At 41.7% G+C, this 14,001-nt stretch overlaps 1 protein-coding gene across 1 annotated transcript; it reads right to left on the bottom strand.

Moving 5' to 3' along the window:
• Positions 1 to 8,390: 8,390 nt before the first annotated feature.
• On the bottom strand, positions 8,391 to 11,383 carry her13 (hairy-related 13). Its single transcript, XM_033630810.2, has 4 exons — positions 11,011 to 11,383; positions 10,701 to 10,787; positions 10,540 to 10,621; positions 8,391 to 9,719 (listed from the first exon to the last, which is right to left on the bottom strand). Exons 1-4 carry the CDS (start codon positions 11,095 to 11,097, stop codon positions 9,253 to 9,255), a joined length of 723 nt encoding a protein of 240 aa, XP_033486701.1. The 5' UTR covers positions 11,098 to 11,383; the 3' UTR covers positions 8,391 to 9,252.
• Positions 11,384 to 14,001: the final 2,618 nt, after the last annotated feature.

Here is a 14,001-nt window from a genome sequence, read left to right as displayed (position 1 = left end):
ACAGCAGGAAGTTGACTCATGAAAAGAAGAGGTCGAAACACAGCACAGAATCCTGAGGCTGCAAATCAAATGTTTTTATGTCATTTAAACTTACAAGGTCCTTGGGATTGGCATTCCCCTTTCAACATCTGTTTCTATCTTTAAATGATGTATTTTGTCTTTAACGACACAGAAGTATTCATGTACATTGCAGAATATTGCAAATATTGTCGAGTAATATTCTTTTTTGTCAATATGGTGCAGCTCTACTACAAAATGTCATTTTTAGAACAAATCCATGCGACGTCTGGGATTTCTACATTATGGAAAAATGACAATGTGTCATCTGCTCATTTTCTCACTGAGCTGGTTTTCCACGCTGAGAAACTTTGTATATAATGTTGGCTCCAAAATTCTCTAAATCTTAAGTCTCTGCAGGTGTGTGTGCTGCAGTACAGATTCTTAAAGCTGTTGTTCAGTGGGATGTTTGAGACTGTGTTCTCAACAGAGGTCGAAACTGAGCATCAGCACTTAGATATGAGAGTACAGCGGGGAAAGAAACAGCATTACAATTGTAGCAAACAAGGGGACCGTGTTGCCTGAGTAACCTTCCATACAAACCTGGGTTACACAGGGAATGGTGGCCATCTGTAACCATGCGGCCACTCCTTATCTTACATGAAGTATTAAGGAAACTGTGACCTGCAGTGGCTCCATGTAGTCGAGGTAAACTGTAGGAATACTGGGAACAACTCTGGTGCTACGGCAGAGAAACTGAAGCAGGGCTTGTGAATGTAACACAGACTGGACCAAGAGCATCTCACTGGTTTGTTTTCATGATTTTATTTTATTTTTTGTTCTCTTGTTCAATTTTTTTTATTGCTCTATTTTTCTATTTGTTTTCTCTTGTGTGTTTGTTTGCGAAGGTAAAAGCTTTTTGAGTGTCATTGGGAACGGACCCTTACCTCTAATAAAACCCAGGTCATGTTACTGTAAGCAGAACATAGCATGTGTATGCATGTGGGCAAAGCGCAATGGACAGAGTGGTCAGATACTTCAGTGATTCCAGCTTGTGGACGCCTGTCTGCTTTCTGTTCCGATGGTAGGATGCACAGAGAGGACAGGCGCTTTTCACCACCTTTAGCAACCGCAGTCTGTCTCTGTCTTTTGTCTTTTTTCTGTGCAAAATATCTTGACGGGGCGGGGGGCCTCCAACGCTCACTTGTGTATAAAAAAATGGATGTAGAGAGTACATAAGGTAATATTTAAGCCTTACCTTTTTCATAAGGCCTTGCATAGAGGAAGTCCATTTTAAAGTAAATACACAATGGTGGGCTGTTGGAAGCACCCTGATCTGTAAATGCATACACACGGTACTGGCACATGATGTTGTGTATGGTCATGTAAACTTGTTTCATTGCCACTGTATGAGTATGTGGTATATTAAACTAGCACAGTACTGTGCATTTTGTAGGTGAGAAGATGTGTTGTTTGAAACATATTTGAGAAACAATGTTGTAATAAAACTACAGAAATATAACTCTTGACTCAGATGTTTTTCTGCTCACCGCTCAACATTTCAACTTCACACATTGTTGGCTAGTAGAGGAAAGAAACTGAAAACACTGATGAGGAAATAAATGATAAACCTGAAAACAATTTCATACATAAAGTGAAACCATTATTTTGTAAGGTTATATTAGAGAGGTTGCTAATTATATTCAGCATTCACACTATTGTGATCCAATTTATTCATTCTTCCATTCCCTTTCAGCATTTTTCTGTACACTTTTTTAAATGACTACTACCTCTGCATACTTTTAGCTACAGAAACAATTCAGAGCCTTCATAGCCTTGTGTTGCTGTAGAGGAAGGTTTGAAATACTGAAAGAAGATGAACTTAATGAACCATGAAATATATTAGGCAGAACCTTGAGTATGAAATGGAATCATGGATATTTTTGTATGACAACATACTTTACAATTCAAACCTGTACCGTAACTGTTGCCGTTATCTATTTCTATTTATCATTGTATATCATTAGATTGTTATTCTCATGTATCACTAGGTGACACACCTATTCACATAATTTCTCACTAAAAAACGATAGAAAGAAATTTTAAATTAATTTTAACTTCCACCTTTTACAGTATTTCAGTTTAGCTTCCATCTTTTCAGCAGTGTATTTCAGCTCCTAACTCCTTAGGCAATGCAATGCATCTTCCAGCTATGCCAGTTTTACATTTTAGCCTCCAGGTCTTTTCTACAGTGCAGTCGGTGCATTTGAGCTTTCAGATTTTTCAGGCAATTCATTTCATGTTCCTGCATTTTCAGCAATGCTTTTTGATTCATTTCAGCTTTTAGCATTCACAGGAATTTCCTGTGGGAAATCTATTTTCTAGTTTCATAGTAGATTTATCTGTTAATTATTTTCTTGATTGTTTGGTTAAAGATGTCAGAAGGCGTTAGAAAATGCTGATCAGGTTCAATCCTAGGTCCCATTCTCTTCTCCATATACAGTACATGCTCCCCCTCGGTCAAATCATTCAAAAACACGACATCTCCTTCCACTGTTATGCTGACGACACCCAGCTTTATCTTCCTCTCAAACCTAACGACCAGTCCAAACTCACCAACATCCACAACTGCATTAATGAAATAAAGTCCTGGATGGCAGCAAACTTCCTTCAACTCAATGACAGTAAATCAGAAATCATTCTCTTCAGCCCCTCTGACAACATCAACCTGATATCCAACAATCTTGGCAACCTATCCACTTTCATCAAACCTCATATCAAAAACCTTGGTTTCATTTTTGATTCACCACTCAAGTTTGATAAACAGGTCAATTCAGTAGTTAAAGCCGTTTTTTTCCAACTCCGCACCATTTCAAAACTCAAGCCATTCCTCACATTCAAGGACCTAGAAAAAGTCATCCAAGCCTTCATTTCCACCCGCCTGGATTACTGCAATTCACTGTACACCGGAATCAATCAATCATCTCTCTCCCGCTTACAAATGGTACAAAACTCTGCAGCCAGACTTCTAACAGGAACCCGTAAGAGAGACCACATCACCCCCATCCTGGCCTCTCTCCACTGGCTACCTGTTCAATTCAGAATTGATTTTAAACTGCTTCTGTTTGTATATAAATCCCTGAATGGTCTGGCCCCCACCTAGCTCACAGAACTTTTAACCCCCTATACCACCTCCAGATCCCTCAGGTCAGCTGACCTGGGGCTCCTAGCAGTACGACGCTCCAATTTTAAACACAGGGGTGACCATGCCTCTGCGGTCGCAGCCCCCAGACTCTGGAACAGCATCCCCCCTTCTATCAGATTTGCCCCTTCCACTGACTCGTTTAAATCTAGGCTCAAAACATATCTCTTCTCAAAAGCATTTGTATCCCCCTGACATGATATTTCAATCTCCCACTCTGTGCTTATTTGTGCCTTGATTTATGTATGTATGTATGTATGTATGTATGTATGTATGTATGTATGTATGTATGTTGCTGCTATGGCTCTGGTTTTTGTGTTATTGTGTTTCTTCTGTATTTTTTCATTTTTATTTTTTATATGTTGAGCACTTTGGTCAACGTGAGTTGTTTTTTAAATGTGCTTTATAAATAAAGTTGACTTGACTTGACTTGATCAGAATATCCTTGAACACAAGGTGACATCTTCAGATGTCCAGTACCCAAAGATATTTAATTACCATTAAGTAAGACCAAGAAAAACAGCAAGTTTTCATATTTGAGAACATGGAACCATCAAAAATGTCATGCTTTTTGATTGCTTGAAATCAATTATCAGTATTATTATTAGTTGCTGAATATGAAAAATTATGTTTATTTTTTCTTTCAGTTGAGAAATTGATTAATCATTTTATCTCCGTGAATAAACAGATGGCGGCTGGACAACTGACAGGACCATTCAGATGAAGCTGCCTATCAAGCAGTTGGGTCAGCCATGGTAGTTTAACCTGAGCAGATACAATGTCGATATAATGAGTGATTAAGCAGCTTAAAAATGGTGAAAACATGATTTAACATAATTACCAGGCTTCTATAGGAATGCTCCCCCTAGATAAAGGATCAGTAAATGCACATGAACTCATTATACTTTACAGTGCAGTGGAATTATCTGTTTTTAGCACAACACTCACGATTGCATTTCTGCAAGTCTGACACTAAGAGTTGCAGACTTGACAGAGCTCCTCCAGAGTCACAGAAGACTTTATACAACTGTTTTCACATGTCTGGTTGTACAGCAGGGTATTAAACTGTTATGTGTAAAGTTGTGTTAGTTTGCCTTCAGATCATATGCATTTTCTTGCCAAGATAATAAATCTATAATTCTATATTTATATAATTTCAAACCTTGTTTTCATGTGACAAGATCAGAGTGTGTTGTGTCCTGCATGCTGCTGCTGCCTGATGTGAGGTGACTGCTCTCTCCCAGTCAAAGACAGTTGAGAAGAAGCCGAGGATGACAGGGTTCCCAGGGGACGTGTTTCAGCGCCATATGCTCGCCTCCGCCGTTGAGTCACTCTCACGCCAACTGTTGCATCGCACCGACCTTTAACCTCAGAATTCATATGCATGCTCACAAACACACAGCTGATGCATTTGGACACAAAAGTCCTCCCTCCTGTCTGTCTGTTGTCTTTTCCCTCCTTTTTCCCCGCTTAAACTAAATCTGCTAACGTGGTCATTGTGTTGTATCGTTTTCAGTTGGCAGATTGTGGTGACACGATTGAGGAAAGTATTCCCACAGTCATTAACTCTAGTATGTACACATGTCCAACCAAAAACACAATGTATGCTATGAAAATAATAGCCTTATTTCCCATACTACTGTATATTTCTAGCAGGAAAGTTGTTTTAGCTGCATTTGTTAGGCTTTACTAAGTGTTTCAGTTCAGAGATGTGTGGCCTGACCACACAGAATGGGGTGTGCCTGTAATCTAATTTAGCTGAGGGTCCTTAAAATCAACATCCACACCCATACACCCACCTGCTTCATTTCATATACCCAAACATACACACTATAGGGTTACAAACCACACAGTGGTCCGCAATCACAATGGTATGGCGTGTTTGGGTACTGAGCATGTTTCTGTAGATTGTACACTGTTATTTAATTTAATTTGTTTGACACAAGGTTTGGCTGAAATCTACAAGAGACAAAAAATAGAATGAAAGAAGTGAAAGGCAGCTGTTTGATGGATGTAAACTAGGAACTGCTGAGGAAATTTGGCGACAGTTGATAAGGAAAATTGTTGAGAACTTATCATTTCATCATGGCTCACTGATGACTGATAACATGTTACATCTTGGCTTTTGTACAGATTACGCAACTGAGATATAATAGGTTAATGAGACAGTTCTCCCTCATATCGAAAATACATTTTTCCTCCTACCTGCAGTGCTATTTATAAATCAAGATTGCTTTGGAGTGAGATGCCAAGTGGAGATATCGGCCATAGAGATGTCTGCCTTCTCTCCAATATAATGGAACCAGATGGCACTTGGCTTGTTGTGCTCACAAAGTCAAAGTAATACAAGTAAAAATAGGAACTATTTTCTTCCTACAAAACTACACCTTCCTGGGTGAGAGGTTCATGCACAGCGTGAGATGTAAACTAAGCTTCCCTTTGCACGGTGATACTGTGATGGATGTAATTTGGTGGATAAAAAGTAGTTCCTAAATGAAATTGCCCACAACAATCAACTATCTCAAATACCTAGTCATGATTTCTGGTACCTTTGGAACCAACAGTAACCCTTCAGACATGGTACCTAGACTCTAGTGTTTCCACTGCAAATAGTACCCTTAAATGTGGGCGTGGTTGTTGTCACTCACTGCTCCATCCAGCACTCACATGTATTTCCTCATCAGCGGTGACACAGATGGAAGTCTGCACCTCGTTTATCATCCACAGAACGAGGTTGTATGCCAACATTTTCAGAACAAAAAGAAGAGAGTGGACTGATAGGGATATTTAAAAATTGTGGCATTTTTTTACGCTTGAAAATCTCCTCCTTACTAGAAGGGATCCAAGAGAGGCAATAAAAACTAAAGTAATGGTCAAAGAGAAATTTAAGGTGTGTTGATGGATTCACATCAACTCATGCATTCAGTAACATTACAAGTTAACGTTCCACCTTAAAGTTGCCAGCAGTTGGCCCAGTGAGTTAAGTTATCTTTTTCTTAGACTCCAGCTGCTGTGAGAGGCAGCAAAACATCCTTTCATTTTATAGTTACAGTTTACCAATAAATCTCTCCACAGTATGAACAGTGGTTACATGAGCCTCAAAACCAGACACAACTCAGCCCTGAGCAGAGTGACCGTCCTCTACTGACCAATCAGACTGCAATGATCACAGCTCCACCTTTTAGTACCAGATCTGTGTGCTAGGTACCCCAACAGAGGGGGGACCAAACATGGGGACGGTGCAGAACAGTTCTATTGGTACCATCCACAACTTTTCACAGTGGAAATGGAAAAAAAGAGAACGAACTTAACTTAACTGCTTGGTGGAGACAGGGCTTTTGAGCACCACAAGCTGAGTACCATCTAGTTCCCTTGTATTTCAGAGAAGGCATCTCTAGGGCCCATATTTCCAACACTCAGCAACTCACACCAAAACAGCCTAGACTGAGAAGTAGCACTACTGGTAAGAAGAACAATATGTATTTTTGATAGTGGTGGTGAACTGACCCTTAAAGGCTAATTAGTGAGCTTTGGAGAGGTTGGGTGTGTAGGTGCATTTTGTCACCTTTGGACAGAACCAGGCCAGCTGTTTCCCCTGCTTCCAGTATTTATGCTAAGCTAAGCAAACCAGCTGTGATATGTAACTAACAGATATGAGAGTGCATCATCTAACGCTCAACAAGAAATCAAATCTTTTCCCAAAAGTTTCAGTATTTCATTAATATTTTACAAATAAAAATGCACTTAAAAAATAATAGGCCTATTAAAGGATTTAACCCAACAGCATATAAGTGGTTCAAGCTCCACCTCAGCAACAATATGCTGTAAATAATAAAGCACATTTAGAGAGTTTATTAATTCAATTTTCATTTAGGAATTGTAGATTAATCATAGGCCAAAAACAGAACAAGTTTTGGGTTGCCAGGTTCTAGTCTGGTTATGTGTAGTCTATATCCTCCCTTTTAAGACACCTTAGGTTTAACTTTAGATAGGTAGGCCTATCTTTCAATTTTCTGATCATATTTAGTCTACTTTACTTCGGAATTGACATGCAGAACATGTGGGAGTTAACTGAAGTACTTTTATTTCAATAAATGATATGAATATTTCTCTCCCTCACTGGTTTCAAATCCAGCAGGCCTGCATCCCTGATAACCCCGTGTGTGTGTGTGTGTGTGTGTGTGTGTGCGCGTGTGCGTGTGCGTGTGTGTGTGCGTGTGCGTGTGCGTGTGTGTGTGTGTGTGTGTGTGTGTGTGCTGGCTGCTGGTGCCTTTGAAGAATCTGAGCCTGCTTGTATCCTTTGTAGTGTCCCTTCAGCTGTGCGGGCGCTTTGACGCTCCTCTGTCAAATGGTCGCAGCTTTGATCCCCGTGTCTCCTCCGCTCCCATTTCAATGTGTTTCCTCCGACGTTCACACCCAGGTCCAGTTCGTGAACACCCTCCTCCACCGCCTGTTAATGATTCCTCCAAGACCCCAGGATCATCTGACAACAGACAATGAACACAGACGACGTGTGGTTTTGCACCAAATATTAGATGTACCCAACTGGTGTGGTATATGAAATGGAAAACTACACAAACACATATTTTCGGGTGCTTCCACTTTTTCATTTGAAATCAGGAGCTAAGTGCGCATGCTCCACCGCCGGTGCGTCTCTGTAGGTCTGGTGGCTGGTCCAGACAGACTGAGTCCAGACAGGATCTAACAGTCCTTTGTTAATATGCCCATTGTATCTGAGGTGAGAGTGAAGACACTTGAGAGAGGTGCGACTCTTTCATGTGCGCACATGCGCGTCCTCGTCGTGAGAAGAGCTCGGATCCAGGAAGGGATGGTGTTAATGGGAAGAGGAGAGCATGTGCATGAGAATCTCAATTTGTAGAGTGATTAACTTACCTTGTGAAATTTGACTTTTAGCCTGCAGGGCATTTTGTGAGGAGTGGCTGTGGTTTAATGGGCCATGCAATCAAAGGTAATTTTTTAAGCTTTTAATAGCTAACTGGCCCAAATTACTTCCCACAAATTAGCCTGGAGTGCTAAGATTACAGCAACAAAAATTTATTTTCTTAAAGTAAACATCTAATTCATTTTCCTGGAGAAAAATGCCTTACCCATATTTTTATATTTTAAATTCTATTTGATGTTTATGCTGCTTCCTGTTGTAATACTCTCGGTCATTGAGTCAGACAACCGCTTTTCAGTTACAGTATTTTATTTATCAAATTCAGACATTTTACTGACATTTCTAAACATCATTACAACAATAAAGTGGTCGTTCTTAAGGAGGCTACTGGTCCAATAAACTACAGGCCTTTATGAAATACAATAGAAATATTTATATTAATCAGAGGCATTGCCGAACTTCTCGGTTTCTAAAAGAGCTTTTCTCCACGTACAAATCCTATATACACTGAGTTACTGACACAAGAAAAGTGTGAACTGTTCCTCCTCTGTCCTTTGTTGGGTTATAAGTGAATGTTTCTCGTCTTTCTCCAGGTGTAAAGAACAGTCACAACAGAGGACTCAAAGCCAGGGAGTCACTACTGAAAAGGAAAAGAGGGGGAACGCTTTCAGGAGGCCCCGAGCTGGAGGGACCTTTAAGAGGAAGGGCCCCTCTAATGAGATAAAGGAAAACTCCACCCGTGGGACACTTTTCTGTGATATCCAAAGCACTTGAGCAGAGATCTTTAAACTTCTTCTTCACTGAGTGATTTCCTACATCCCCCAGAACACCAAGGAAAGGAGTCAAACGTGTTGCTTCAGATGTCGGTGGAGAGAAAGGCCAACACCATGGTCCCTCCACAAAAGTGATGCCAGAGGACAGATTGGACTCTGAGGGTTTGATTATTGAAATTCAATGTGGGGAATCCAGAATAAAAATCCATGCACGTGGCCAGTTAACTGCAGAGGTAAATAAGTCCAGATATATTTCACCAACGAAAATGGTTATTTATGGAGTGCCATAGGGTGGAATTTTCCCTTTCAGTAAGAGGCCTGGTGTCACATCTTAGAAGAAAGCTGCTTCAACATATCCCAACTGCACTCCATCCACACCCCTACCAAGGTCTCCACATAGACCGAGGGTAGGTCATGGTGGGCATGCTCATCGCCTCCCTGTTCTCCAAGCCCTCACTGGAGCTCTGGTTGTGCTCACTGTCGGTCTCGTCCAGGTCGGAGCACAGGTCCTCACTGGACGTGGTGGAGGGGGCCGGGGAGAGGGCCGAGGGCGAGCCGCTGGATAGACTCCTCCCTCCAGGCGAAGCCAGGGTCGTGCAGAGCGTCTCGTCGCCTCCGTGCCAAGTGCTGCCGTTACTCCCAGAAGTGTCAGTGATTAGATCCATCAGCACGTCCTGGAGGTGGTCCTCGTTCAGGGGCATACACTCCAGGAGATGGTTGAGGAGCTCCGCTGCCACTGTGGCATCTATGCCAGGACAGCTGGACACGAACATGTGGACCTCGTGCATGCACTGGATGTAGCCGGCTGCAAACCTCTCGCTGGCTTCTCGGTTGAGTGCGTCTGTTTCTGGGGAGGGAGACAGAAAGACTGTGAAGTGACTGCAGTGGCTGTTTTTTGTGTTGTGATCCCTTTAATTGAAGATGTGTCTGCAACTCTTATTCATCTGTTGCACATGCCCTTCAGGTGTGATCAGTGTACCCTGAGTGGTTGTTTTCCATTCTGTTATTTGATTGTGAGTCCTGATGAAGCAAAGTTATGCAGTGATTAAAGCTAAAAGAAGGTTAGACGAAGCTCTGAAGAAATTACAAAACTTATGTTGCAGAAATGTGTGTCTTTTTCTGCTTTTCTCATCGATTAAACATCTCCTGAACCCTGAAATGTATCCTGTGACCCTGTGTGGGTGTTTTGACCCCCAGGTTGGATGCCAGTGCTCTAAATTTCAGGTTGAACTTTGACCATGCATACACAATAACATCCCATGATTCAGGTTTGATGATTTCAGAAGCAAACTTTAGTCTGCAGGGAGTCAGATACTGAATTTTAAGATTACAACCCCCAGAAGTGCTTTGCAGGCCTCAGCAAGAGCATATAAATTTCATTCCATATGAAGGTACACATATGAAGCTGGGGGCTGGGTTCCCCTAAAAGGACATTTTGAGCATCAAACAACTTATTGCACTCTGGAGAAATTTTATGCATCAATTTTCATCATTTCATGGTGAAAATGTTTTTCATTTGGTCAAAATAAAAGTCCTCTTCAATTTTCATGATCTTGTCATGGGAATAAATGCCCCTGCTTTAAATATTGTGGGGGACGTGTCCCCTGCCCCCCCCAAAATCTACACCTATGGATATACAAGTCTAAGTTGCACAGAGTCGTTCATACCTTGGGTTCGGTTCTTCAGTATGTCCTCCACCTTCTTCACGGTCATCTCAAGCACCTCTGCGTTCTCCATCTTGGAGTGAAACTGTGGAAACAACCAACAGACCATCAGAACCTAACTCTACCTCTGCATCACATGGACAGGTGAGCTGAGCTGTACTCACGTCTGTGTCTGCCAGTAAAGACCGCAGCTCCTGCAGACTCTCATTGATGCGAGCTCGCCTCTTCTTCTCCACCAGAGGTTTCCTGGTCTGCAGGAACACAAAGATCACACTTCATTCAAGGGAGAGAAACTTAAAACTACTGTACATAAGTTGCAGAGATAATCAACTGTTTTAGCTTTAAAAGTTCTTTCCATTAACTCTCATCAATTTGCAGCGACGTGATATGCATCGCAGACTGTCACCGGCGTGACAAGTGCGTCACAGCCAACTGTGTCCAGTCATTCTCTCAGCAGCTCCGCTGTATATCTACCTTTCTGTCCGCTTTCTGAATCCCATAGTAGGACTCATCCTCTTCCATATCCAGTCCGGTGTTGCTGGGCCGAGCCGAGGGGGCCATGTTGGTCGGATCGCCGCGTCTGTGGCTTCTCCCACTGCTGCGTCTCTCCGTCAGCAAAGGGGGCAGCTGGCAAACGGAACCGGTTACAGGAAGAAAAAAAAATCGACAAACTCACAGGCGAGGCGAGGCGCCCTCTGTTTATTGTGCAATCCTAGTGAGACGTGCTGCTGGCGCTGAGTGGCTGTTGTTAGTATTTATAGGGGCTTATTAACATGTGAATGGGGGCTGAGCTGCTCTCGCTGGGGGACAACAGAGCGCACACGGCCGGAGCCAATGAGCGCCCACTCCCTTTGTCTCCGGTCAGCCCCGGTCTGCGCCCCGAGGAGCTGGATGGGCTTTAATCAGACAGTTTGTTGGGTTAAGGGACCGACCGCCCTGTTTTTCCCCCTCTGTTGGCCCTTATTAACTATGTGTAGGCCTACATATATCCAAATGTACAAAATTAATAATCAAGCAGAATAAATAGGCTGTTAAATGATACAAAGCATTTGTCCTTTTTTAATAAAACTATATGATAAATGATTGGATAACTGTTGTTCTTTTATTGAAGGGTAAGTTGTGATTTACATTCAGTAGCCTATAATTTGGTGACATTATTCAACGTATTGCTCTGTATTTGTCCTTGCTGCGCAATTTTCTGACCACCTTGACGCGTCAGTGCATTCCAGTATTATTCTATGAGTGTCTCCTCATGTCTGTTTTTCTGCCCGACCCCATTCTCCGTTCTGCAGCCCTTTGTGTCCGGGCCTCAGCAGATTTACCCGGCTGTTTTGGCGGATGTAACGCGATGCCTTCAGTTGGCAGCTGCTGCTGCTGGCGGCCCCTCGGCCCAAACTGAATCAGCCGGGGGAATTAAGGGCCCTTCTCCAAAGAAAGCGACAGGTGTTGGCCTGCGCCTCGTTTGTTCTCCGTTTGTTTGGTGACTTCTGATTTGTGTGCAACTGAATTCTCACGTTGCCTGCTCCGCTGTGTGAGAGTTTAAAGCCTTATATCTGGCTGATTTTGCTGACACCATTTATACCATCTACATTGTAAAGTGTGTATCAGTATGCAAATTTGAAGATGTCCTCCTTTAAGCAACATTAGGACTTATTGGAGTTAGGCTAAATGATGCTGGTTCTTGTGGTATCATTATTGGACTTTTAAGGGTTTGGATGTGATGGTTTAGTCCTTTGTGCACAATGTCTGTTTGTTTATGTCTAATAAGAGCGCTCAGCCCTCTGCCCTCGTTATTACACTTGTTTTGTTCACACCATTATCATGCAAATCACCCTCACAATAGAGCAGTTCTGTCTGCTCACTGAAGGACCACGCAGGCATCTGTGCCACAGTCCAGGTAAATGCAATGGTGTGTTTCCAGGTGCACTTTTACGCACGGTATTTCCTCAATTGCGCAGCATTTCCGCAAAAAGCACCACTGAACTCCAGTGCACCAAATGAGGGAAGAGTTTCAGACCTTTTAAGTGGAGGGGTTTTGGCACCTCGCCACCCACAGATCCCCGTTCCAGATCTTTAATGGTGTGGACTGTGGAGAGAGCAGCTGTCTCGGCTCGCTTTTGTTGCTGAGCGCCGCAGAGGGACCAGGCTTCTCTCTCTCTCTCTCTCTTTCTGTCTCTCTTCCTCTCTTCAGACCCGCCGCCTGGCTCCATGTGGCGGCCAATCATAACGGTAATAATAGCGGGAGAATGGGCCATATGCACGTTTCTACTTTTCAGAGCCCAGTGATGAATTACAATGATGAATTACTTTCTTCAAACGTAGGCACCCGAGCACATCCTGACCCTGCTTTCTTTCTTGAATGCTCTTAAACCTCGCTGTGTTCCTTATCTGATTATCCAACTTATTTATTTTTACATGTATGTTTTTAATTTTGACAGTTTACCAGAGGCCATTAAACTGGGAAACCAGTGTCAGTGGCTCGACCACAAATACTAGGCATACATGAACAATCCAATCCCTAATAATTCATTCTAATAATTCATTAATTCATTATTAGCACCTCAGTGAAAATAATGTGTTGGCATGCCATGAGTTCCCCCAAGTCATAAAAAGTCTCATTTACCTCGTGGTTTGACTTTAGTGACTCAGGTTTTGAGATTCCAGTCTCTGACATTTCTGTCACCACCCAAAATACAATGGAGGTGAATGGAGTTTAATTTGTGGCACTAAAAGCATCACAAATGTGCCAATAAGCTACAACAGTGTGGAGTTCATCCATCGTTCATTTTATTCAGTGTCAAAACAAAAACATCTTTTAGCACCACAAATGAATTCCATGACTGCACCTCTACAAACCTCAGCACACAAAACTGAAAACATGTTGCTTTATGAGTTGGGTGCACTAACCCTTTAATTAAAACTATAGTTTTGGCCACTAGGGGGCAGGAAAAAAAAACATTAAACTCTGACTTATAATAAGAATTTAATTAATATACATAACTTGTTGTGGCTAATGTGTAATTTAATTTAATTTAATTTAATTTAATTTTATTTTATTTTATTTTATTTTATTTTTAGTATAATTTCATTTCATTTTATCTAATTGTATCTAATTTTATTTGATTTGATTTAATTTTATCTACCCATGTTAAACCAGGTAAGTCCCACTGATATTAATGATCTCTTTTTCAAGGGAGAGCTGACCAAGTCAGCAGCATAAGAAAAAATTACAGACAAACAACAATAACAACAGTAAAAAAACACAGAAGATATGCATTAACATGTAGAAATATTAAAATACTTACGCAACATGGAGGCTTCAAAGAAATACTTCCCCTATTAAATGACTATTTGTACATCAGTCACTCACTGTAGAGACTACTGTCGATGAAAAGATGTATTCAGTGGTGGTTTATTAAACAAACAGCTGGATAACCAAAGCAAAATGAGATGAAATATTACATG

This window comes from Epinephelus lanceolatus, chromosome 4 (genome assembly GCF_041903045.1).
Source record: "Epinephelus lanceolatus isolate andai-2023 chromosome 4, ASM4190304v1, whole genome shotgun sequence".
Classification (NCBI taxonomy): domain Eukaryota; kingdom Metazoa; phylum Chordata; class Actinopteri; order Perciformes; family Serranidae; genus Epinephelus; species Epinephelus lanceolatus.
The sequence above is the reverse complement of the archived record's forward strand: the minus strand, read 5'-3'. Positions and strand labels throughout refer to the sequence as shown.

Coding starts and splice junctions, on each gene's coding strand:
- her13 (XM_033630810.2), bottom strand. CDS start 11,097: ATGGCCCCCTCGGCTCGGCCCAGCAACACCGGACTGGATATGGAAGAG. Junction 10,788..11,010: donor TTCAGAAAGCGGACAGAAAG/GTAGATATACAG, acceptor GTGTTCCTGCAG/ACCAGGAAACCTCTGGTGGA. Junction 10,622..10,700: donor CTTTACTGGCAGACACAGAC/GTGAGTACAGCT, acceptor TTGTTTCCACAG/TTTCACTCCAAGATGGAGAA.